Source organism: Callithrix jacchus, chromosome 16 (assembly GCF_049354715.1).
Source record: "Callithrix jacchus isolate 240 chromosome 16, calJac240_pri, whole genome shotgun sequence".
Lineage (NCBI taxonomy): Eukaryota > Metazoa > Chordata > Mammalia > Primates > Cebidae > Callithrix > Callithrix jacchus.
In genome coordinates this window covers 37,194,712-37,220,174 of record NC_133517.1, presented here as the reverse complement: position 1 = coordinate 37,220,174, position 25,463 = coordinate 37,194,712, and the positions used below count along the sequence as shown (strand labels likewise).

The 25,463-nt window shown below is 36.5% G+C and overlaps 1 protein-coding gene across 4 annotated transcripts in view; it reads right to left on the bottom strand.

Annotated features, from left to right (window-relative positions):
- NBN (nibrin) overlaps positions 1-25,463 on the bottom strand; it is a 55,800-nt gene that overhangs the window by 11,991 nt on the left and 18,346 nt on the right. For all 4 annotated transcript variants that reach the window (XM_035276494.3, XM_008982870.5, XM_003734968.6 and 1 more), the window contains 6 exons: positions 23,830-23,927; positions 15,864-15,993; positions 12,505-12,780; positions 10,493-10,916; positions 2,544-2,615; positions 1,283-1,438 (listed from right to left, as the gene is read on the bottom strand). In XM_035276494.3, the coding sequence (XP_035132385.2) occupies positions 1,283-1,438; positions 2,544-2,615; positions 10,493-10,916; positions 12,505-12,780; positions 15,864-15,993; positions 23,830-23,927 (1,156 nt within the window). The remainder of the gene's footprint in view (positions 1-1,282; positions 1,439-2,543; positions 2,616-10,492; positions 10,917-12,504; positions 12,781-15,863; positions 15,994-23,829; positions 23,928-25,463) is intronic.

Here is a 25,463-nt window from a genome sequence, read left to right as displayed (position 1 = left end):
CACCAGACCCAGCATGATTTGGAGATGTAAAGAACTCAGACAGATTCCTGCACTAGTATCTATCCTGTTAAACATACTTCTATACAAATTTTGGATTGGATTTCTTCCGCAGTTTCAGAACAGATTACTTGGTTAAGGACAGCAGTATTTTTAAGCATTTTAAGTATTTCTGAACCACTTTCAAGAAATTTATATTAGTCATACTTCTTCAGTTATTAATACACCACTCTGTGCCAATAGTAAACATTACTGCTTTTTCTTTGGTTAAACTGTAAGAAACATCTTTTGAATTTTCATTTAACAAGAAGATCTTGCAACACAGTATTAAACATGAAGTAAGCATGCAGTAAGAATACTTTTGTGCTATTCGTGAGCCACAGACACAGGGTGAGAAAAAGTGGTGTAAAACAAAAAGGTATCGTGGTGCCATTTAAGTGGAAGATATTTCCATCTTCTGCTCTAAGTAGAAGAGATTCTTTCCATCAAATGGAGTTCAGAACCTTTTAGATACTATCATAGTAGGTAGAAAACAAATTTAACTGTGAAATATTAATAGTAAGTGCTTACAGTAGGGAGAAAAACCTATACTACCTCACAGTCATGTCAAGATCATGTTATAGAGAAAGGCAGTTTTTCACAAAAATTACTTTTGGATAATCATTGTACTCTGATCAAATGCATCAGTAAAAGCTAGCAGTCAGAAGTAGGTGTGGAGCAGAAAGCAAATATAAAACAACAAAAGAATAACTACTGGATAGAAGGCATTTTTTAACCATTACCGATAAAATAAATATCAGTTCCTTAATAACCAGAAACTCAGGCCTTATGGTCATACTCAGCATATATATTTATATTGTGTTTTATATGTAAATATAAAAAAAGACTATTGTTTTAATTATTGAATATGCTCAGTTATTTTAAATACATTTTAATCTTCCTAAAGCCGTGAGCTAAAGAACCTCTTCAGGCAGTTGTAGACCAGTATTAGACTAACAGAGAAGATCCTGTGATTATCAAAAAACTTCCTGTTTAAGTTAGAGAAAACCAGGTAAACAGCAACCTGTAAGGAATTCAATTTTGATGAAACCTATTTCATTCTAGGTGTTCAATATATTCATTAACTGTAAGTTCATGTCCTTCCTAGAGGAATTTTTAAAACATTTTAAGCAGAATAAATAACATCAGTTTTCAATATAAAGTGCTTTTATTTTTCTTTAGCAACATTAGTATTTCTAAAAACATTTCAAATACTGTCTTCTTGTGATACAGTTTAAATACCTACCTTTTTGAATTTCTTGAAATTTTTTAGTTGACCATAATCATCACTTATGCCAGATAGATTTCTGGAAGTAGAGTTTTTAATCACCAGTGATTTAAATTCAGTCAATAACAGCTTTCTTGGAAGCATCTCACTTTCATCCAGAAGTTTGTCATTGTTCTAAAACAGGGTTAAGATGGATAGGTAAGAAAGAGAAGAAATAACAAGGAAAAGGAAAGTCACTTGTCATTTGGGAATCTATAGAAAAAAGTTCAAATGCCTGAAAAAAATAGTAAAAATGTTTTATTTCTGGTACCTGAATTTTATATTTTGGTTTTGATTCTGGTACCTGAATCAAATCATATCTCATTCAAAATAAGAAAACTACTTACTCAAACGCTCTATAACTTTGGAAACATTTACAACATACTCAGTCTGTGACAGAAGGCTAAAAACTGTGAAGTATTTTTAACTTAGTAGGTTATTCTAAGAAATATCATCTCAATAAACAATTTCCCTCCAGATACACGTTTTATTGACACACAATCTCAGAATTGTATGCTTTTCATTAAATGCACACTGAGATTATTATATATTCTGTTCTCCAGGTCCTCATCTACTTTTCCTAAACTTTCGGGATTCTCAATAGTTTGTATTTTTTATTATTCTTAACATCTCAAAAAATCAATCAATTCTAGACATACTACCTTATTAATTGACACAAGATTAATAGCTGTTGAATTCGCCTGAAGAGTTCTTCCTGTTAGTTACATATCAACCTTGTTACAGCTGCTTAAGGTTGACATCTTAGTTCTTTTAACTGCTGAACTATGCAATTAATGCAAGTTGTTAATAAGTCTAAGATAAAAGCAGTCAGAAGAAAAGGTTCATCTGATATGAGAATGTAATCAGGACACTATTAAGAATAGCCTAAACTTTTAGAGTTTACAAATATTTTACATCTATTACTCTATCTGATATAAATCCTGCTAGAAAAGTGTCAACCTCATTTTATAGAGTATTTGAGGTTCATAAATGTGAAAATGACTTGTTTAAGGCCACATATCTAAGGAGTAGAAGGCAGGGAGTTATATCCCGGCTTCTCTCTATTCTCTTTTCACTGCATCATAGTTATAATATAATTGATCCATTTCCAGAGGAGGCACAATCATGAAGTAAGCCAAAATTATTGAAAGGGAAACAATCCTAAGAATGTAAAAGGACAAAAATTGATGACAGTCTCTGTAAGCCAAATCTGTATAAAAATTACTAAAACTTTTCTCACAGATATTTCTTCTTTAGTTGACCATAGTGATTCTTTCTTGAGTTCACGTTTCATCCCAATCTCATTTTCTTGCTAAAGAAATAAAACAAAAAATACTGTTCATAGGAGTTATAAAATTCTATCACTTCTTGGCCTTTTGAATAAGATCAAGTGTAAATGCTACCTTTCTAAAAACTTAAAAGAGATACTCATGTTATGTATGCCCAGACATTTGGCTTTCAACTGTCTTTCCTAAAGAAATTACGAGATGAAAATGTATATTTTGAAAGAGATACTGCAGTGTAAGAGCAAATAACTAGGGATTTCCCACTCTGGGTTCCCCTCCCACAATAGCGTGGGAGCTGTCTTCACTCTCTCTCTCTCTCTCTCTCTCTCTCTGATAAATTGCTCTTCTATAAAACAAAAACAAAAAAAGCAAAGAAGTGGAAGCAATCTAAATCCATACAAATCATATGCTTAGGGAATATTTAACAATATGGAAAAATTGTTATTATGAGTAAATTTAAAATGACTATAGAATTAAAACATTAACAGTCTGCAAAATAAAATGTAAAGAGAAATTACCAAAATATTAACCATGGTTGTCTGTAGATGGTATGATTATCAAAAAACTGTGAGTTCATTATATTTTCCACATGTCTGCATGATTGTGTATTACTTTTATAATAAAAAAAGAAACATCGGCCAGGCGTGGTGGCTCACGCTTGTAATCCCAGCACTTTGGGAGGCCGAGGCAGGTGGATCACGAGGTCAAGAGATCGAGACCATCCTGGTCAACAAGGTGAAACCCTGTCTCTACTAAAAATACAAAAATTAGCTGGGCATGGGGGTGCGTCCCGGTAGTCCCAGCTACTCGGGAGGCTGAGGCAGGAGAATTGCCTGAACCCAGGAGGCAGAGGTTGCGGTGAGCCGAGATCAAGATCGTGCCATTGCACTCCAGCCTGGGTAACAACAGCGAGACTCCAGACTCCGTCTCAAAAAAAAGAAAGAAAGAAAGAAAAGAAACATTTTAAAGAATTCACTTAGGATTACAATATAATCTTAAATCATACTTTTAAAGAAGAAACAATTACTTCAACTGTTAAAGATATTTATCTGCAATAAAAGTGAAGACTGCCTTGTATATAGTTACAGTATCTTTCACATTAACATGTCTGGATCACGTCCTAGACTAAACAATATTACATAAATGGCTAATGCTTTCAGTAAAAACCATAATTGTCTTAGATGCAAAGCAGGGGGCATAACATTTTATATCATATTTTCACTAATACAGTGATAAGTGATAAGGTTTTAAAAGGAGGTTGGAAAGGACTGAAAAACAAATGTACTTTGTGCTTGCCTACAGAGTAAAGAGAGTATTTCAATCAATAGTTAGGATTAAATGTATGTTTCAAGCCTAGCAAGTGCCATTTTACTTAGGCTGAGCACTTTGACATATAATTTACAGAAAGTTGTTATCAAAGTCAGTACATTTTATTCCCTTTATACATTCAATATACAAACACCCTTTATGTACCTTCTCCCTATCCTGCCCTACTCTCTCAAAGTTGTTCATCCTCCTGAGCAAGTTCTGATTTTCCAACTCAGAGAATCGTACAACCTACCTAGACACTCAGACTATAAGTTTGGGAATTATCTTATATTCTTTCTTATCTATTTATTTCCTATATAAGTAAATCACCAAGTCTTGGGGATTCTACCTCAATGCCTATCAAACTTCTCCTCTCAAACTGCCTTTCATATTAGCAGGCCTAATTCCTAGAGTAACTGAATAACTGAGTGAATTACACAGAGAAAGCTGACAAAAGGAATAGTCAAAAGAGCAAGGTAGACCTGTGTTTTAGTCCCAGTTGTAAAAACCTGCCTATGTGACCTCAGCAAGTTACTTAACAACTCCCACTGTCAGTTTCTACATGTGTTCAATAGGTACATATTAACTACTTCATTGTAGGGTTGCTGTAAATATAATAATGGTATCCCATAAGTGGTAGCTATTACTACAGGGTACTGGAAAATGCTACAGTTTTAATAATTTACTACTGGGTATTGAAAAACGCTATATAAAAATGCTTAACTTGAGATAGGAGAGTGGAATGAAGAGGAAATATACTGTAGACATGGTGGGTGCTGTTAAGCTGAAGAATGTTAATAAGGATCTGCAGTCAGTTATGCATTTTATGGAGACTGGGAAATTGAAAGTTTAGGCCAAGGGAAGATGGCACTGTAGGACCAACTCAGGATTGCAGCTCCCAGTCAATCCACAGAGGGTGAATGGACGCCGCATTTCCATACGGATCTTTATTGTCCACAGACTAGGAGATTCTCAGGCGTAAGAGCCCCACGGGCCGTGCGGCAGTTTGGGCCGGCAGGGCTGTTTGGGCGGAGGCCGCAGCGCAGTGACACTCCATACAAAATACACTGGTTAGGTTGCCCTGTTAAACTGGCAATTGGAGATTTCGGAAGGCAGATTAGCACATTCATCTGATTAAAGGAGGCTTAAACAGAAAGCCAGCCCAGGAGATTCCCGGGCAGCAACGTGGTTTGAGCCGGCGCAGTGGGTCGCTGCACGGGAAATCACACAGATCCTGGCGGCCTTGCACCAGGCGACTGGAACACCTGGGAGAGAGTCAACCGCTCAACTTAAAAAAAAAGGTGGGGGGCTCTGAGGCAGGGAGCCAGGTGATCAGGCTCGGGAGGTCCCACCCCCACAAAAACAAAACAGCAATAGGAAACGCTCAAGGTTGAGAGTTTCATGGCAAGCACAGTGGAACCCAGGACGGTGCAGCTCAAAGGGGGAGGGGTGTATGCCATTACCGAGGCACTCGATCGGCAACCAACAGAATGGGAAAAAAATCTTTGCAGTTTACCCATCTGACAAAGGGCTGATATCCAGAATTTACAAAGAACTCAAACAGATTTACAGGAAAAAAACAAGCCCATTCGAAAATGGGAAAAGGATATGAACAGACACTTTACAAAAGAAGACATACATGAGGCCAACAAACACATGAAAAAATGCTCATCATAACTGGTCATTAGAGAGATGCAAATCAAAACCACATTGAGATACCACCTCACACCAGTTAGAATGGCGATCATTAAAAAATCTGGAGACAACAGATGCTGGAGAGGATGTGGAGAAATAGGAACACTTTTATACTGTTGGTGGGAGTGTAAATTAGTTCAACCATTGTGGAAGACAGTGTGGTGATTCCTCAAGGACCGAGAAATAGAAATTCCATTTGACCCAGCAATCCCATTACTGGGCATATATCCAAAGGACTATAAATCAGTCTACTATAAGGACACATGCACACAAATGTTCACTGCAGCACTGTTTACAATAGCAAAGACCTGGAACCAACCCAAATGCCCATTGATGATAGACTGGACTGGGAAAATGTGGCACATATACACCATGGAATATTATGCAGCAATCAGAAATGATGAGTTTGTGTCGTTTGTACGGACATGGATGAATCTGGAGAACATCATTCTCAGCAAACTGACACAAGAACAGAAAATGGAACACCGCATATTCTCACTCATAGGCGGGTGATGAACAATGAGAACACATGGACACAGGGAAAGGAGCACTACACACTGGGATCTATTGGGGTGAATAGGGGAGGGACAGCGGTTGGGGGAGCTGGGGAGGGATAGCCTGGGGAGAAATGCCAACTGTGGGTGAAGGGGAGGAAGGCAGCAAAACACACTGCCACGTGTGTACCTATGCAACTATCTTGCATGTTCTGCACATGTACCCGAAAACCTAAAATGCAGTTAAAAAAAAAAAAAAAAAAAGAAAGTACGGCCAAGACTTAGGCACAGCTATCATTTATGTAAGGATAAAGTACTAGTAGGAATATTAAGCTAATAGTTTTCCATTTCAGCTGCTAGGAAATCTTACAGACATGCTATAATCTATCTTTGGTTCCAAAAACAGAAAAAAATGACAGTTCTACCATTAACATCTTTTGGAAACTGCCTTTCAGAAATGTAACTAAGGATTCCAACATCAAAGAAAAGTATCACATTTTTTGCCTTCATAAAATCGCAAAAAAAAAAAAAAAGCAGGGGGGGGACTTAAATAAAAGGTTAAGAAATATTTTTCTCTGATAGTCACATCTGTACCTAAAAAAATTAAGCACGATTCCTTTAATCCATGATATTCACAAGGACTTTCAGACAAGTTCTTAAAATAATAAAAATAAAATAATTTAAAACAACCCCACACTGAGTAAAGTTGATGGATTTTATCAATGTCAATTTCCTGGCTGTGATACTGTACTGTAGTAATGCAAGCTGTAACAATCAGAGGAAACTGGGGAAAAGGGTTCACTGCATGTGAACAAACGATTATCTCAAAATAAACAGTTTTTAAAGATAACATTACATTGAAAACAGAAATACTTTTGTACCTATTACAGATTCTTACTAAAAAACATAGTGCTGGAATACAGTGATTTAACTTGTAGTAGTCATCCACATGGTATCCTTGGGGAATTGGTTCCATGACTTTCCATGGACATCAAAATCTATGGATGCTCAAGTCCTTAATAAAAAATAGCATAGATTTCACCAGGCATGGTGGTTCATGCCTTAATCCAAGCACTTGAGAGGCCAAGGAGGGTGAATCATGAGGTCAGGAGATTGAGACCACCCTGGCCAACATGATGAAACCCTGTATCTACTAAAAACACAAAAATTATCTGGGTGTGGTGGTGCACACCTGTAGTCCCAGCTATTCAGGAGGCTGAGGCAGGAAAATCGCTTGAACCCGGGTGGTGAAGGGTGCAGTGAACCAAGATCTGAACCTGCACTCAGCCTGGTGACAGAGCAAGACTCCATCTCAAAAAAAAAAGAAAAAAAGAAAAAAAATTAGCATAGATTTTGCATATAATCTAGGCACATCTTCTCATATTCTTTAAATCAGCTCTAGAGTACTTACAATACCTAATACAATGTAAGTACTATGCAAATAGTTGTACTGTTTAGGAAATAATAAAAAAGCCTGCACGTGTACAGATGCTTTTTTCCCCAAATGCTTTCAATCAGAGGTATAAAATTCAAGGATGTGGGACCCGTGGATACAGAGAGCTGACTGTGTCGCAATTAGAGATATCGTAACGGAGTGTATCATAATCAAATTACTATTCTCTCTCCAAAAGCCTATGACAACACATTTTATACTGAAATTTTCATTTCGAATGTCATGAATTCTGAAGAAGTAAAATAAAGGAAAAATGGAATTATGCTATAGAATCACAGGGCAAAATAAAATAATTTTATTTCCTGATACCATTATACCTCATATAAATCTTACATATTAAATGAAAGATGTTTCTGGTCTATGAAAGACTGATGGCTCCCATGTCAAGAGTGTACAGTGCTCAGTTCTTGACTTTCCCTCTCTGTGTTCTAATGTCCATTGCCCTGAAATGAGCCCTGGGAGAAAGTACAGTGAAAACAGGTCTTCAGGAAGATTAATTAGCAGTCATCCAGGATGAGCCAAAGAGTGCTGTTACAAACTAAAGCCACAGCCATTTCCAGACAGATTTGTGGCCACCTTGAGCAGTAATCTGGGATGGAATTTAAAAGAAAAAAGGGAAAGTGGGTGGCTACTTAAAAGAAGATTAAAGTATGTACTAGGACAGGAAGACTAAAGAAAATAAGAACGTATCAGACAAAGTCAGAAATAAATACAGGAGAAAAGGAAGGGAAATGCATTTCCAAAGATGTGGCCAAAGTAATGTAAAAAGTGCCTAATTTTCTAAACACTTACATGTAATATTAAGTAACCTGAATACAGATTCTGAAACAGTTTGGAGCTAAAGTGACAATGTAAATTCATAATGCAACAGAATAAACATAGCTTTATAAACAGTTGTAAATGTATTAAGCTTAGCAAATCATGTCTTGGATTTCAACAAATGTCACATTACTAACTTACCTAGCTCTCCACTATAGTAGAAATTACTACGGAAGTGACTTACAGAATATAAAAACCTCTTGTTTCACTTAATGTTTCTGTGAAATGAGAGTCAGTCTTAAATCCTTCACAATGAAAACTTTGCCTCTCAAGTTCCCACTCTGGCTGCAAAATGGAATCTGATAACATCCATTCTCTCTTCCTAAAAACAACTCTTTATCAGGGATAGCAATGTTCCAAGCTTAAAACATTCCCAGACACTTCTAGATTGAGGATAGAAAGTGGCTAAATTATATCCAATTCTAGCCAAAAACAAAAGTTACTAAGTTGGGTTTCTAAGAAAGCTCCTTAGAAAACAGGGAGGAATTCAGCCTAAGGCCTTTTCCCTGTCCCCTCATCATCACATTTTTCCTCTCCGGAAAGCAGACATGACGGCTGGAGGCATCCTCTCAAAGAGCAGAAAGACAGGCACCCAGTAAATTAATACCATGGGAAGCAGCTCTCATTATCTGCTTCCAGGCTACTTTTATAGAGGAAAAAAGATCCTATCTTATTTAAGCCACTGAGTTAATTTTTAAAAACATCAAAGGAATTCTTAGCTAACACAATGTGGGAACTTATCCCGGGAAGGAAAACCAGATGTACTGAATAAAAATCTCTGGAGCTCTGGCCTGGGAATCCATATTTTTAAAAAGCTTACTTTTTAAATGTACTTTTGCAATCAACTTTAAGTTTCTTATTAAATCAGGAAGAGGGAATCAGAAGATGGATATATTCTACTCTAGCAATTCTGGCTCCATTGGTGCTTGTTTTTAATGAGTTAAAAGATGTGGCAAAACAAATGAGTACAAATTACTAAGATGAAACAATTCATAGATTATTACAATAATCTTACTAAAAGCAAGTCATAGAGGAAGTGTAGATGTGAAGAGGTGAACACATTTTTTAATATTTTCTTGAGCATTATCTCTTTAATTCATTATGCTACCGGAGTACTAAGCATGTGTGTTATAATTAAAAAAAAAAAGTCCAATTTGTTAGGAGTTTGACTTTCTTGCAAAAATAAAAGTTTTATTGTCATGTATTAATATTTTATAAAAAAAAAAAAAAAAGCTTACTAGCTGACTCCAATGCAGGTGGTCCACAGAAGGGCATTTCAGATTCACACAAAAGAAGTAACAAATAATGGGGATCCCCTTTCTTATGTGAAGATAACAATATACAGGCCAAACAGGACATACATTCTGGTTTTTGAATAGCAGTAACAGATTTATAAGGTCCTTGATACACACTAGGTTCTCAACTGCTTAGCTAATAAACTCTAACTTCCATTCACTTAATCCTATTTTTACACCTATTCCTGTCCTTATTCTGCAGGTGTTATATAGGAGGGATGACTACAGCCATGAATGAATGGAGCTAATGAACCATGTGGAAGATCAGAATATTGAAGTTTTACTTTATCAGCTCTGTGCTCTCATCTAAAGAGCTAACAAATCTATAGACAGGTCAACTTACTGATGTATATAAAAAAGAAAATAATCGGAAGTAATTTCATAGATCAAAGTGGGTAAGACAAATTAACAACATTCATGAAAATAGACAAGGACATTAAAAACCTAAATGAAAATGAAAATTCCTAGTGATGTTATATCTTAAAAATTTATTGAGTAGATACTTTATCAACTTCATCTTTCTGTGTCCTGTTTCTTATACTGAAGCATCTCCTACACTTATCATAGCCAAATGTCTTTTATAATAGTACAGCCTAATTTGGAAATCTATTAAAATAATCTCATATGAAAGTTTAATTTGTGGTCATTTATTTTATACTGTTAAAGAATCACTGTATTTTTAACATTTACCTTTACCTTATCATCCTACAAATTCCTATACTTTAATAGCACTGAGTGTTAAAGATAATGGATGCTCATATTGTCAGTACAAAATCTAAACTATGTGTTAACATTCTAAGCTTCTATGTGCTATACCGCTCATTTAAAATGTTACTTACAGACATTTCGCTACTTTCTGGTACTGCTTCATCACTGAAAGTGTCATTTGTTTCTATATCCATCCTTGGCCTTTTCCTAATATTGACATCTTCCTCTTGTTTTTGTACTTTCACACCAATTTCTAACTCTGGTTTTGTGTCCTTGAATAACTGTTCCAATACTTCATCTTCTATGGCCACATCATCCATTTCTCTTTTTTTATTTGATCTTAGCTCTTCTGCAGAATGAGATTTACTGGCAGAATTTTTCACACTGGATTCTAAATCTATATCTGTAAATAAGTTATCCGACTTTTTGTCCACAGGCTCCTTATTTTTCCATAGTGAGGGTGTAGCAGGTTGTGTTTGTTCTAAAAGAGAACAAGACATTTCTATTCTTGCAGATTTGCATGAAGACATTTCTTGATTTTCTTCATCCCTTTCCCTTAGATTTTTAAAAAAGAAGAGAACAAAACAAGAAAATGAACACAGCAAAGTAATCTTTTAGCTTGGCAATATTCATCAGTCCATCCACTTAGTTCACAATGTACTCTTGATTTTATTTAATAATATTGATTTTATTTAACAATATTACTGGAAATCAACAAATAGACATTTGAAAACGATGCAGAACTCATGTACATTCTGCTGTTTTCATAGAACTGATGGACCCTGTGGCTAAAGCAATATGGACATCTCTATCTTCTCTGCTTAAGTTGCATTAGTTGATAAATTATAGGAAAGGGTAGAAAAATATAAAAATACAAAGAACCTGCTGCCAGGAGACAGCAGCTTACTTTATAATATAGTAAGGTTGTGGGCAGGGAAAATTACCCTGGGAATATAATCTGATGGGTTAATGAGAGAGGGATTCAAGATATTAAGTCAGAATGACTAAATCTAGAATATGGTACTGACTGTATACTGCAAATGCTGTGTGAATATATCACTAAAAGCTTTCTATACAATACTGTATCATTCATTCAATAAATACTGAACACTTTATGCAAACTATACTAAGCCCATAGAGGACACAAAGACCTGGGACTCTGTTCTCCAGTTAAGTGAATTCATGTTGAACTAGAACAGTCAACCCAATATTCTATTAAAACTAATTTAATGCCAAGGTACTGGAAAAATCAACCAATTAAAAGGGTTTTGTAATAATTTAGGTCAGAGTTTGAACCTGGTAATAGATGGAAACAGAAGGAATGATGACACTGAAAATAACAAACAATAATACTGATTTTGGGAGCCAGAGAACAAAGAGTCAAAAATTATAACAATGTAAGCTATTATACTACCAAAAAAAAAAAATTAGACATATTCAGTGAGGTCTGTTACTGGGGAAACAGCATGAATGGAAAAGGAGAAATGAAGCTTAAAGGAAAAGTTCAGGCCAAATATGTTGATTATCTGTAATAAAGTCTTAACACCTGAAGGTAGAGCATACAGAGTATAAAGAGCAGTAGGGGGAAGAAAAGAAGTCCTCCAAAGTTCATATAGAAACAGGAGAAATAACATCATCTCTTCCGAGAAGCTTAACAGTGACAGTACAAGACAAAAGGCAGTAGTAGCTAGAGGAAGAAACCAGGTCAAGAGAACGTTTTCAAAAATAAAGGTGAGACTGAGCTTTTGAAAACAAAAGAAAAAAATCTAGGATGATCAATATATTCAAAATATGGAGATTAAGAAAATAATTGATGGAATAAGGTCCTAAAGGGAGTGAGAGAGGTTATCAAGGAAAACAGTAGAAATGTGATTTTAGAACTGAGATGGGGGTTAGTTCTTATTCAAGAGAAGTGTGGGAAGTAAAACAACATGTAAGTACGTGCATAGAAGGAGATGAAGGAGAATCTGTCTACTGGCTCTAGTGAAGGAGATCAGGGACATTTCTGAGAGGGAAAGGGGCCAAAAAGCCACAGCAGGAGAAGCATACTTAATCAGAACAGACTAGACAATACCATGCTGCAACAGTATAAAATATTTTCATATTTTTTTCAGAGACATGAGAGAAGTTATCAAAAACAGACCTTTTTTTGGTAGACGGCTTAAAGTAGTTTCTAATGGAGTTGGTCTGCTGTTGCTGAGAAGCCCTATCTTTACTTTTATTTACACTCAGGAATTGAGTTGGTGAAAGCTGATAGCTTGGAATTGTCATCTTAACCAAAGGATGTGACACCATACTATTATTATTAGAGCTTGTTTTGCAGGACTCCTTTATAGTGGATGTGTCTTGTGAAAGCATTTTGAAATTTTGTTCCATGTTGGAGACTTTGATTTCTTCTGGCCTTTCACTCAAATCCATACTGCAGAAAAAAAAAAAAAAAAGCAAGGTAAACAATCAAGTTTACAGCAACTTTAATATAGAAACAAAGATTGTTAAATAGTTCTAATGTAAAATAACTTTAAAATAATTTTTAGACAATAATTCACTGAATATATTTTACCATCCCAAGAAAGCAACTCCTTTGTTATCTAAGGATCCTGGGGAAGGATGACACCTTACTCTTCTTCACCCCCTACAGCACGTATTGTTGCTGCACTATAAACAACTGCCAAATACACACAGAATACCAACTTAGGATAGCCTATTCTAAGTTAAACAAGGTGATAATCCTAGGCTATTTCAGTTTTGTTTAAAAAGTTTAAATTATTCCCACGTAAAGTACTATTACTATGGTACTTTTATTATTACTTATATTATTCTAGGACTTTTCTTTTATTAAAAATGGAAAATCAGAAAGAAATCACATATACGATTTCAGGTCACTGTGAACTGATATTATACTTCAGCCAGATGGCAGTCTCTAGAATAGAACTCTAGATTACCAGAAAAATATTTTAAAGATACATGCACAGAGTTTTACAAAGTATGGTTAAGTATGTTGCCTTTGCTATTCTTATTTTACAAAAACAAAAACCAACAACAACAAAAAACAAGAGGTCAGGGTGTCATTCAAGCCACTTCCAAAACATTAACAATTTCTCTTGAAAAAGTTAAATCTGGCCTCAATATGAGTGTAGCAAAAGGGAAAGAAAATTATGGTTTATCATAGTGATATCTTAAGTATCTTAATACGACCACTTTATTGTGTAATATTTAAAATAGAAATACAGTTATAAATAGAAAATACCAAAAAATATAAAAGAGCTAACCCCTTTCAGTCACAAAAACAAAATGAAACCCCTCTTCAGATAACCACAGAAAAACTATCTTTGTGGACAAATATTAACTATTCAGACAGTTAAGTAGACACATATAAAGTATCTTCAAAATTATAAGTAATATTCAAATACAGGCAACATCATACTATACAAATACATGTATTTCAAACTTATCTCACCTGTTATAAGTTGAACAATTCTTTCCAGTCATCCATGCACATTTGCAAGGAATAAAAAAAAAAACTATCCTAAGACAGGAACTGCCAAACCACAGCCTGGTCTGCCATTTATTTTCACAAACGCAGTTATTAGAACACAACACATTCAGTTACAGTCAGACACCACATAATGATATTTCTGTCAACAATGAATTGTAATATATGATACTGGTTCCATAGATTATAAAGGAGCTGAAAAATTGCTACCACCTACTGACAGCACAGTGCAACCCATTAACTGCCTATGGTGATGTTGGTGTAAACAAATCTATGCTCCCAGTCATATAAAAGTATAGCTCAATAGCACATACAATTTGGTACAATATATAATACTGGATAATAACAAATGACTATATTACCAGTTAATATATTTACTATATTATACTTTTTATCATTGGAATGTACTCCTTCTTACAAAAAAATAAATTAACTTTAAAACAGTCTCAGGCAGTCCCTTCAGGAGGAATTCCAGAAGAAGACATTGTTATCACAGGAGATGACAGTCCCATGTGTGTTAGTGCCCCTGAAGACCTTCCAGTGGGACAGGATGTGTTGGTGGAAGGCAGTAACTGTGATAATCTTCACCCTGTGCAGGCCTATGCTAATATGTATGTTTATGTCTTTGTTTTTAACAAAAAAGTTTAAAAACAAAAATTTAAAATTTAAAAACAGAAAAAAGCTTATTGAATAAGAATATGAAGAAAATATTTTTGCACAGCCATCCAATGTTACAAGTATTTTAAGCTAAGTGTTATTAAAGTTTATAGAGTAAAAAAGTTATAGCAAGCTAAGGTTAATTTATTATTGAAGCAAGAACATTTCCTGTATATAAATTGAGTGTAATCTAAATGTAGTGCTAATAATGCAACAATCACATACAGTCATGTCCTAGGTCTTCACATGCACTTACTGCTTACTCACTGACTAACCCAGAACAACTTCCAGTCCTACAAGCTCTATTCATGGTAAGTGTAGCACTTTTTATCTTTTATACAGTATTTTTTTGTACCTTTTCTATGTTTAGATACCCAAATACTTCCCATTATGTTATAATGATGTATAGTATAAGTACAGTAACATGCCGTATAAGTGTGTAGCCTAGGAGAAACAGGCTATACCAGTGGTCCCAAACCTTTTTGGCATCTAGGACCAGTTTCGTGGTGAGGATGAAGGGAGTGGTGGTGGGGGGTGGCAATGGTTTCAGGATAAGTAAAGCATATTGATTGTGTACTTTATTTCTATAATTATTACAGTATAATATATAATGAAATAATTATACAACTCACCATAATGTAGAATCAGTGAGAGCCTTAAGCTTGTTTTCCTGCAACTTAGACACTCCTATCTGGGGGTGATGAATTATCAGGCATTAGATTTTCGTAAGAAGCACACAACCTAGATCCCTCATGTGCAGAGTTCACAATAGGGTTTGTGCTCCTATGAGAATCTAATGCTGCTGCTGATCTGACAGGAGGTGGAGCTCAGGTGGTAATGCGAGTGATGGGGAACAGCTGTAAATACAGATGAAGTTCTGCTAGCTTGCCTGCTGATCACCTGCTGTGGTTCCTAACAGGCCTCGATACCGTGGCTAGGGGGTTTGGGACCCCTGGGCTATACTATATAGCCTAGGCATATAGTACGCCATACCACGTACGTTTGTGTCAACACACTGTTTGATGTTCATACAATGCCAAAATTGTGTAAGGAGGCATTTCTTTGAAAGTATCCTTGTCTTTAAGCTACTACGTATTGTCTTCTTGACAATGACTACATATTGTTTATGGCTGCTTTCATGCTACAATGGCAGAGTTGAGGAGCTAGGACAGAGATCAACAGTCCTCTAAGGTGAAAATAACTACTTTCTGCTCCTTTACAGAAAACTTGCTGATCCCTGTCCTAAGATATCATTTTCCCTGGCATCCCACTCTCCCATGCTGTATCCCTCAAGAGACAACCTGATATTTACTTCCTGAATATACTACTAATTTATAACAAAGAAGCTTTACCAGGTATCTGCTTGCTCTGATTCTGTATCAGCCACATATGTTGTAGTGTTCACTGGGGCGCTTGGTATCAGTTTTTCATCAAATGATAAGCCTTGTGAAAGGCTTGGTCCTGGAGTAGTCGTCTTTAATCCTGTAAATCACACAAGTAGAAAGAAAAAAATCAAAACTGCTAGATATAAGAGGGACATTTCGTCACTTAAAATTGTTAGTTGAGGAAGGATCCAAGACGGCCGATCGATAACAGCTCAGGATTGCAGCTCTCAGTCAAAGCGCAGAGAACTAGAGGACGCCACACTTTCAGACAAATTCTGGTCGCTCACGGAGCAGAAGATCCCCAGTGTTGGGTCGCCAACGCGACTCTTGTGGCCGGCGCAGCGGTTTCACCGGCACCTCGGTGCAGCACCTCTCAGAGCAGAGTAAACAGGGCCGGCTCCCCTTCTGACCAAGGGTTGGAGGACCCACATGGGTCCTGAGCATGACTCCTGAGACCGGCGCAGCGGCTGTGACGGCACCTCAGCGCGGCAGTTCTCGGCGCAGAGTAAACGAGACTGGTTCCCCTTCTGACCGAGGTTTGAACCCAGGGAAGGCAGAGTCACCCATTACGGACACAAGAAGGAAGCCAGGTAGGAGAATCCTGGGCAGAAAAGCACCATCAGTCTTAACGCCGCTGTTCTGGCCCTGGGAACTAACAACTTGGATGTCCAATCAAGAGACCTATTCTGAAAGTTGGTAATTTCAAAGACGACAGGAGGATAAATTTACAATCATGGGAAGAAACCACCATAAAAAGGCTGAGAATACTCAAAATCAGAACGCCTCTCCCTCTAAAGATGATCACAGTTCCACATCGACAATGGAACAAAGCTTGACGGAGAACGAGCGCATCCTAATGACAGAATCACTCTTCAAGGAATGGATAATAAGAAACTTCTGTGAGTTAAAAGAACATGTTGTAGCCCAACGTAAAGAAACTAAGAACTTTGAAAAAAGGTTTGACGAAATCCTATTGAGAATAGACAACTTAGAGAGGAATATAAGTGAATTAATGGAACTGAAGAATACAATACAGGAACTCCGAGAAGTATGCACAGGTTTAAACACTCGAATTGTTCAAGCAGAAGAAAGGATATCAGAGGTCGAAGTCCAACTTAATGAAAGAAAACAAGAAGATAAGATTAGAGATAAAAGGATAAAAAGGATTGAGCAAAGTCTCCAAGAAATGTGGGACTATGTGAAAAGACCAAATTTACGTTTGATAGGTGTACCTGAATGTGACGGAGAGAATGAATCCAAGCTTGAAAATACCCTTCAGGATATTATTCAGGAAAATTTTCCTCAACTAGTAAAGCAGGTCAATATTCAAACCCAGGTAATACAGAGAACACCACAAAGATATTCCTCAAGAAGAGCAACCCCAAGGCACATAATTGTTAGATTCACCAGGGTTGAAACGAAGGAGAAAACACTAAGGGCAGCCAGAGAGAAAGGTCAGGTTACCCACAAAGGCAAGCCTATCAGACTTACAGCAGATCTCTCAACAGAAACTCTACAAGCCAGAAGAGAGTGGGGGCCAATATTCAACATCCTCAAAGAACAGAACCTTCAGCCCAGAATTTCATATCCAGCCAAACTAAGCTTCACAACTGAAGGAAAAATAAAATCTTTTATGAGCAAGCAAGTACTCAGAGATTTTATTACCACCGGGCCTGCTTTACAAGAGCTTCTGAAAGAGACATTACACACAGAAAGAAACAACCAGTATTAGCCTTACCAAAAATATACCTTTAAAAAGTACAGAGCACCAACATAAAGAAGAATTTTCATCAACAAATGGATCAAACAGCCAGTTAACATCAAATGGCAGTAACCCTAAATTTAAATCGACTAAATCCCCCAATCAAAAGACACAACCAAAACCCAACGGCATGTTACATCCAGACCTGTTTCACACGCAAGGATACACAAAGACTCAAAACAAAGGAATGGAGATTTACCAACCAAATGGGGAGCAAAAATAAATAAGTAAATAAAAAGCAGGAGTTGCAATTCTCGTATCTGATAAAATGATTTTAAAGCAACAGAGATATAGTGGTAAAAGGATCAATGCAACAATAAGAGCTAACGATCCTAACACCCAGATACATAGAGACTTAGAATCGATGAGACAGAAAATTAATAAGGATATCAAGGACTCGAACTCAGATCCGGAACAAGTAAACTTAATAAATATTTATAGAGCTCTCCACTTTAAATACACAAAATATATATTCTTGTCAATACCACACTTCACACCTACTCATAGGTTTAAATGAAATATTGATTGGCCATTATTAATACCCACTTTTTTTTAGAATAAAGCAACATTTCCGTTCTCTCTCCCTTTTTTTCTTCCTCTCCTTCACTCCTTTTTTTTCTTTCCTTCTCTCAAAAAAAAAAAAAAAAAAAAAAAAAAGAAATCAACTTATAGACCTCTAGATCCAGGTCGGCAATGTCTCTCTCACTGCCTGATTTCCTTCCTTCCCTTCTCTCTCTCCCTCCCTCCATCCCTCCCTCCCTCCCTCCCTTCCTTCCTCCCTCCCTTCCTCCTTTCCTCCCTTCCTGCCTTCCTCCCTTCCAAAAAAAGAAAAAGAAAATAAGCAAATTATAATTCAAATAATGTGTTAAGTCAGTGGGCCAAAAAATTACATTTATCCCCCCATGGAAAGTATATACACCCTACCATCTACACAAATCAGAATCAATATGAGTTTTATTTTCATAAGGAATACATTAATTGAAACAAATCATGTAAAACCATCTTAGACATAAACTTTTAGGCTACTCCAGAAAACCATCATGATTACCTCATCTTTTTATTTACCAGAAGAGCAACTTAGTTCAAGTGCCACTCTTCTGGAATACTTTTGGCTCTCCCACAATGAATTAAGTGCTCCCCAATTCTGCTTCTATACCACCATGCATATCACTCTATTAACAATTCAAGCCAGGTGCAGTACTTCACACCTGTAACAACAACACTTTGGGAGACTGAGGCAGGAGGATTACTTGAACCCTGGAGTTTGAGACTAGCCTGGGCAACACTGGGAAACTCTGTCTCTACAAACAAACAAACAAAACAACAGCAACTGCAAAAACTCTCCAGGCATGGTGGCACACACACTTGTGGTCCAAGCTACTTGGGAGACCAAAGTGGGAGGATCACTTGAGCCCAGGATGTCAAGGCTGGAATAAGCCGTTATCATGCCATGGCACTCCAGCCTGAGACCCTATTTCAAAAAACAACAACAAAAAAGCAATAAACAAAATTCATTTATGACTAGCTGGGATACCTGTGTCAAGTTATTTAACTTTTGTATGCTTCTGTTTCCTCATCTATAAAATGGGAATAATTATAACATCCTCCTCACACAGTTATTTGGAGGGTAGAATAGCCTCTAGAAAAATGCCTGGACCACAGTAAGCACTCTGCCAGCATTAGCTGTTATCATTATCATCTCTTTACTTGTTTCCTTGCTACTTTCCCTCGTTAGACTGGTGTCTCCTTGAGAACAGGGATTAAGTCTTGCTTATGTCTATATCACCAGTACTTAGAGCAATTTTTGGTATACAGTAGATATATAAAAAGTTCAAACTGTTAACTGAAAAAATTTTTAAGTTGATATTTACTAAATACTTAAGTTAAATCATCATTCTGTTAGGTCCTTATGACATAGGATGTGCTTAATAAATATTTATTACTAATTCTAAATTCAGATATTTAAATGACTTATGCCACTTTCCCTATGTGACCTCTAGAAGCTTATTGGCATTTCCTTTAAGACACATATCTCTAGAATTCATTTTCACGCATACATAAGTTTAGAAAGAGCATGAATTCTAAATGTTTATATAATCACTGAATAATTTAATATAGGCTCAGTGAAGTGGCTCATTGCTGTAATCTCAGCACTTTCGGAGAATGAGGCAGGAGGACTGACTGCTCGAGGCCAGGAGTTAAAAGACCAGCCTGGTCAACACAGTGAGATTTCATCTCAACAAAAAATTTAAGAATTAGCTGGGCATGGTGGTGTGCACCTGGGGTCCCCGCTACTCAGGAGGCTGAGGCGGATGGACTGCTTGAGCCCAGGAGTTCAAGGCTGCAGTGAGTTATGATCATGCCACTGTACTCCAGCCTGGGTGACAGAGCAAGACTTTATGAAATAATAATAATGATAATTATAATAATAAGCTAATGACCCCAAATAACTGGTGTTTGTTAACAGATTACTTACAATTTTCTCCTTGTTAAAGATACCATAAAGACAGGAACTTGGTTTCATCTATTCACCTCTTTATTTCAACTGTCTGCCATAATACAGGTATATAACAAATGTTCAATAAATATTTGTTGAACAAAAAAGTGAATATAAAACTAAAGGAAGGAGGAGAGAGAAGGGAGACATTCCTTCTGTTCCCCCAAAGTTGGTTGTGCTATAAAATTATTTTAAATATCAGAGGACTATGACTTCGAACCCACATAAACCTCCCTATGAAAATATACAAGAACTAATGCTACCCATTACAGTTTACTTTTTAATTTACTCTCATGACTTTTTTTCTATACGAATTAATGCATTTGAAAATCAGCCTGGTAGTCAGAAAATCAAACTTTAGAATTGGCTTGGCTATGAAGTAGTTATGGACCTTAACTTTTCCCACTCTTGATGTCCCTTATCTTTTAATAGAATGATTAGAAGATTTCTAAGTCCCTTTCAAATATAAACACAATTTCAACAGTGGGTGACAGAATTTTGTTGCTCCACACTGGAAAAAATAATCTTGTCTACCAATAGCTTAGTTCAATTACTCCAAATATTTATACCTACTACAAACAAGTACCATGCTTGCTGCTGTTAGGGGATCCCAAATTAGTAAGAGCCTACAATCCATCTAGTGGCTGAAAGAGGCATGGAAACAACTGGTTATACTCAAAGTAGGAAGAAACTCCGGTCAGAATGCAAAAAATTTACTGGAGCATAGAAAAACCAAGTAATTAAATCTGCCTTGGAGGAGCTGGGAGAGAAAACAATTTAGAAAAGCTAGCTTCACGAAGGAGGTAATCATTTGTAGAATGAGTCAAATTTTGACAAGCAGTACTGAGCATTCTAGGAACAGAACACGATCAAGGTGAGGAAGTGTGGGAACTATTTAAAAAACAGCACACATATTCTGTAGAGAGGCTTATGTAAAAAAAGTGAGGATGGGAGGAAGAAGGCTGCAGCTAAACTATTGAGGACTCAGAAGTGTAGACAAAGGGCTTGGAGCTTTAGTCTGTGGTTAATAAGAGCCAGTAAAACTTTTTGAGAAAAGAGAAGGTAAGTTAATAGTTGCATAGTGAAATATTAACTGTAGAGATGAATCTGGAGTAAGGACCATTACTAGGGCAATTAGTAATAAACCAGCTCTCCAGAGAGAAGGATACAGAGGGTTCAAACAGGGCACTGGCTGTGAGAAGGGGACAGTCACAGACCTCTTAAGCAGAAGCTGTACAGTGGGAATTTCAGGTCCTGGTGATAAAATGGAAAAGGAAGGATGAAAAATGACCAAGTTTACAGTCTGAGTGCTCCTTCCTGTTATATATAAGACTCCTCTCTAGTTCAGTTCTTCCCAAGATATTCTAATTTAGTGGTTTCTAGAGTTTGTTTAGGAAACAGTAGCTTAAAAATCAAACAATACAAACCAAAAACCTCAGATGCCTAGGATGCATCTCATAATGTTCTGAGTCATGGAGAATGTAAATTTATATTAAAAATGGATTCTGAAGCATGTATCTAGTTGAAAATTCATTTTCTAAAGAGAGAAACACAGGACAGTTACCTCAAATGGGTGCTGAGTCAAGGGGTGCTACTGACTTAGACCTAATCACTGTTTTTATGTATTTATTGTTATAGTCTAAAATTATTGATATTGGTCTTTTTTCTGTAACTTAACAGGAATCTATCAACAAAATTGTATCTATAGCACCTGTTAGTTCTAAAAGTTGTGCATATTTCTAGTAGACAAGGAAGGAGTAGCTTCTCTAAAAATATGGCTCTCTTTGGTGTCCACATTAAAAAAGTTCTCTTGCCAAGAGCCTGAAGAGTTGGTCTTTAACTTTTCACTTCATGGGTAAATTCTGGGAATCTGGTGAAAATATTCATCATACCACAATTCTATCAAAATAAGTTATTTGGATATATCTAGAACTTCACAAGCACTTAGAACTATGTGTATTTGAAGGTTACCTATGTACAGACAAAAACATATCTAATATACTCAACGGGAGAGAGTAGAGATGTCAGTTGAATAAATATTCTTATCCAAATAATAAAATACTAGCCCGTCAAATTTTATCAGATGTCTATCCTTTTGCATCAGCTCCCAGTCATTCCTATGTAATCATTTCTCAAAACGTCACACGTTAAAATATAAGCCATTTGTACTGCAATGTAATAATGTTATAACAGCTTTAAGACTTGAACCAATTACTTGCTATGTGACCTACAGCTAATTTCCTAACCTTTCTGTGAGCTCCTTCATCTACGAAAAGTAGATGATGCCCTTCCCTCTATCTTAAAAGGATTGTTCTGCAGATTAGTTTGATGATGAACATAAAGTGCTTACTTTAGTCTCTGCACACTCCAGAGACAACAGGGATTACTACGACTCATGGTTACTAATGATCTACATATCTAATAGCTTCCTGGTCATTAGGCTCTAATGGTTAACTCCTTCCAAAATTTAGCTTGGTACATTCCTTACTTGTTTAAACCAAGGTTGCAGAGCACTCAGGAGATACACTGACTGACTCCATAGTTGCCATTCGATGGACTACAGTGTGAATGACGCTCCCCGGAGTGTGCAAAGAGGTGGTGCTGTTCTCTAACTTGCCACTTTTAGCCAAAGTTCAATAGCTGTGATGAAATAACTACAGAACAAATCTAGGAAGCAAATAAATATATACATAGGAATACAGAATGGATGTTCTGAGAGTTAGGCAAATTAGAGAAAAGTCAGTAGAGAGAATATAAAAATCTCCAAAGTAAAAAAGCAAGAAGAAAATAAAGAACCTATTTTTATAAAGGCTTATTTAAAAAAGTATTTAAAAACTATAGAAATGTGTTTTAACTAATAAAGGGGAAATAGTGACTGTCTCTGAATACATTGGTTTTCACTGAGTAAAACTGATTAACACTGAGATGATTATAATGCACATTCTTCATCTCAGTAAACCATCATCCACCCTGGCATAAACTGCCAGAAAATTGGGAGTCATTGCTAATTCCTCCATAGGAAAGTCCCACCAGGTCTAGTTCTAATATATATTCTGATTCTGTTCATTTTTCTACATCCCTACTACTATCATGCTGGTCCAAGGCATCAGGCTCTTTTGCATCTAGACTTCCACAATAGCATTCTATTCATATCTCCTCTTCCATCATCAACCCTTAGAATTCTCCACACAAACTAAGAGTGATCTGCTTCTCCTACCTGGAATTATCCACCATCCAGATCCTCACACAGCTGCCTTTTTTCATCATTCAGGACACATGGCTGAAATGTCACTTCCTGAGACCTTCCTTGAATACCTATCTGAAACAGCCTACTATCATCACTATTACATCACCTTGCTTTACCTGTCTTTATACTTGGCTTGGTCTGAACTTATCGTGTATGTTTGTTTGCTTGCTTGTTTACTAAATCCTGATCTTCAGAATATAAAGTTCACAATAATAAGGATCTTACGGTATTTACCACTTCATAATGGTGTCCACTACATGGCAGCCACAAATACTTACGGAATGAATAAATGAGTGAAAGTATAAACAGATGAATTTTAAACGATGGCAAATATGGTCACCCCTAGCAAGCATGAGTAATATGTATTTAGCTTATCAATTTACATAATAAAATTGCTAATCAATCAACAAAATAATGCTTTAATTACCTGTACTGGGATGGCCCTGAGGATCACAGTAATTCTTTATACTCATGAAAATAACTGCCAATCCAATTTCTGCTTCAGGAATAGGTCTAAGGCCTTGCCTAGTAGAATAAAATAGTTTAAGTATGATAATATATTAAAACTAGCAACATTTATTAAGATGATGTCAAAATAAAGCAACCTTTTTTCTTTCCCAAATAATTTTATGGTATGGACAGAATTTCAAATGCAGAGTACTATAATAGCTTGCTCGCTAAGACACAGTTACGTTGACAAGTCCACCATCTTTTAGTAACACCATTAACTTCATCTGTAAAATAAGGGGCTAAAGGATATAGAGCTTCCCAGTTCTAAAATTCTGTAATTTTGGGAATAAAAAGAAAAAAATAGTACTCAAGTTAAAAAATAAAACAGGCCGGTGGCTCACGCCTGTAATCCCAGCACTTTGGGAGGCCGAGACGGGTGGATCACAAGGTCAAGAGATTGAGACCATCCAGGTCAACATGGTGAAACCCCGTCTCTACTAAAAATACAAAAAATTAGCTGGGCATGGTGGCGCGTGCCTGTAATCCAGGCTACTCGGGAGGCTGAGGCAGAAGAATTGCCTGAGCCCAGGAGGCGGAGGTTGCGGTGAGCCGAGATTGCGCCATCGCACTCCAGCCTGGGTAACAAGAGCGAAACTCCGTCTCAAAAAAAAAATTAAAAAAAAATAAAAAAAATAAAACAGGCTTTTACGGCCGGACATGGTGGTTCACACCTGTAATCCCAACACTTTGGGAAGCCAAGGCAGGTGGATCACTTGAGGTCAGGAGTTTGAGACCAGCCTGGCCAAGGTGGTAAAACCTCATCTCTACTAAAAATACAAAAATTAGCTGGGTGTGGTGGTGCATGCTTGTAATCCCAGCTACTACACCTCAAAGTTTAACAAAGAGCTACAAAATGTCTTTTAATACAGTTTTTTTCTTTCTTTCTTTTTTTTTTTTAAAAGACAGAGTCTCACTCTTTCACCCAGACTCGAGTGCAGTGGCACAATCATGGCTCACTGCAACCTCAGCCTCCCAGGTTCAAATAATTATTGTGCCCTCAGTTTCCCAAGTAGTTGGCACCACAGGCATGCACCACCACACCCAGCTGATTTTTGTATTTTTGGTAGAGACAGGGTTTCCCTATGTTGGTCAGGCTGGTCTTGAACTCCTGGCCTCAAGTGATAGCCTTCCTTGGCCTCTCAAAGTGTTGGGGTTATAGGTGTGAACCACTTTGGTCAGCCAAGATATTTTAAATGGCTAGTTTGTAAGGTCTTTTTCAAATGCTTAATGTGTCTTTTTGTGTGTTTTGAGTTTACTTAAATAGGATTCAGTTATTATACAATTAAAGTATCAGACTAAAAAAACAAAATTTTAAAAAGCGTCATAATCAATTGATCACATGTACCTACCTATAATTCAGGCAATTCAAAACTGGTAATTTATTATTCTACTAACTTTTACAACTACAAATTATACTATGTGAATTAGTTATAAAGAATGGCTACATAAAATAGAAATGTTTTAATATATATTTAATAATATAGAAATTACATCATCCTTAATGGAGAAACACTGGGAACATTTATTTTAAAGTCAACAGTGAGATAAATG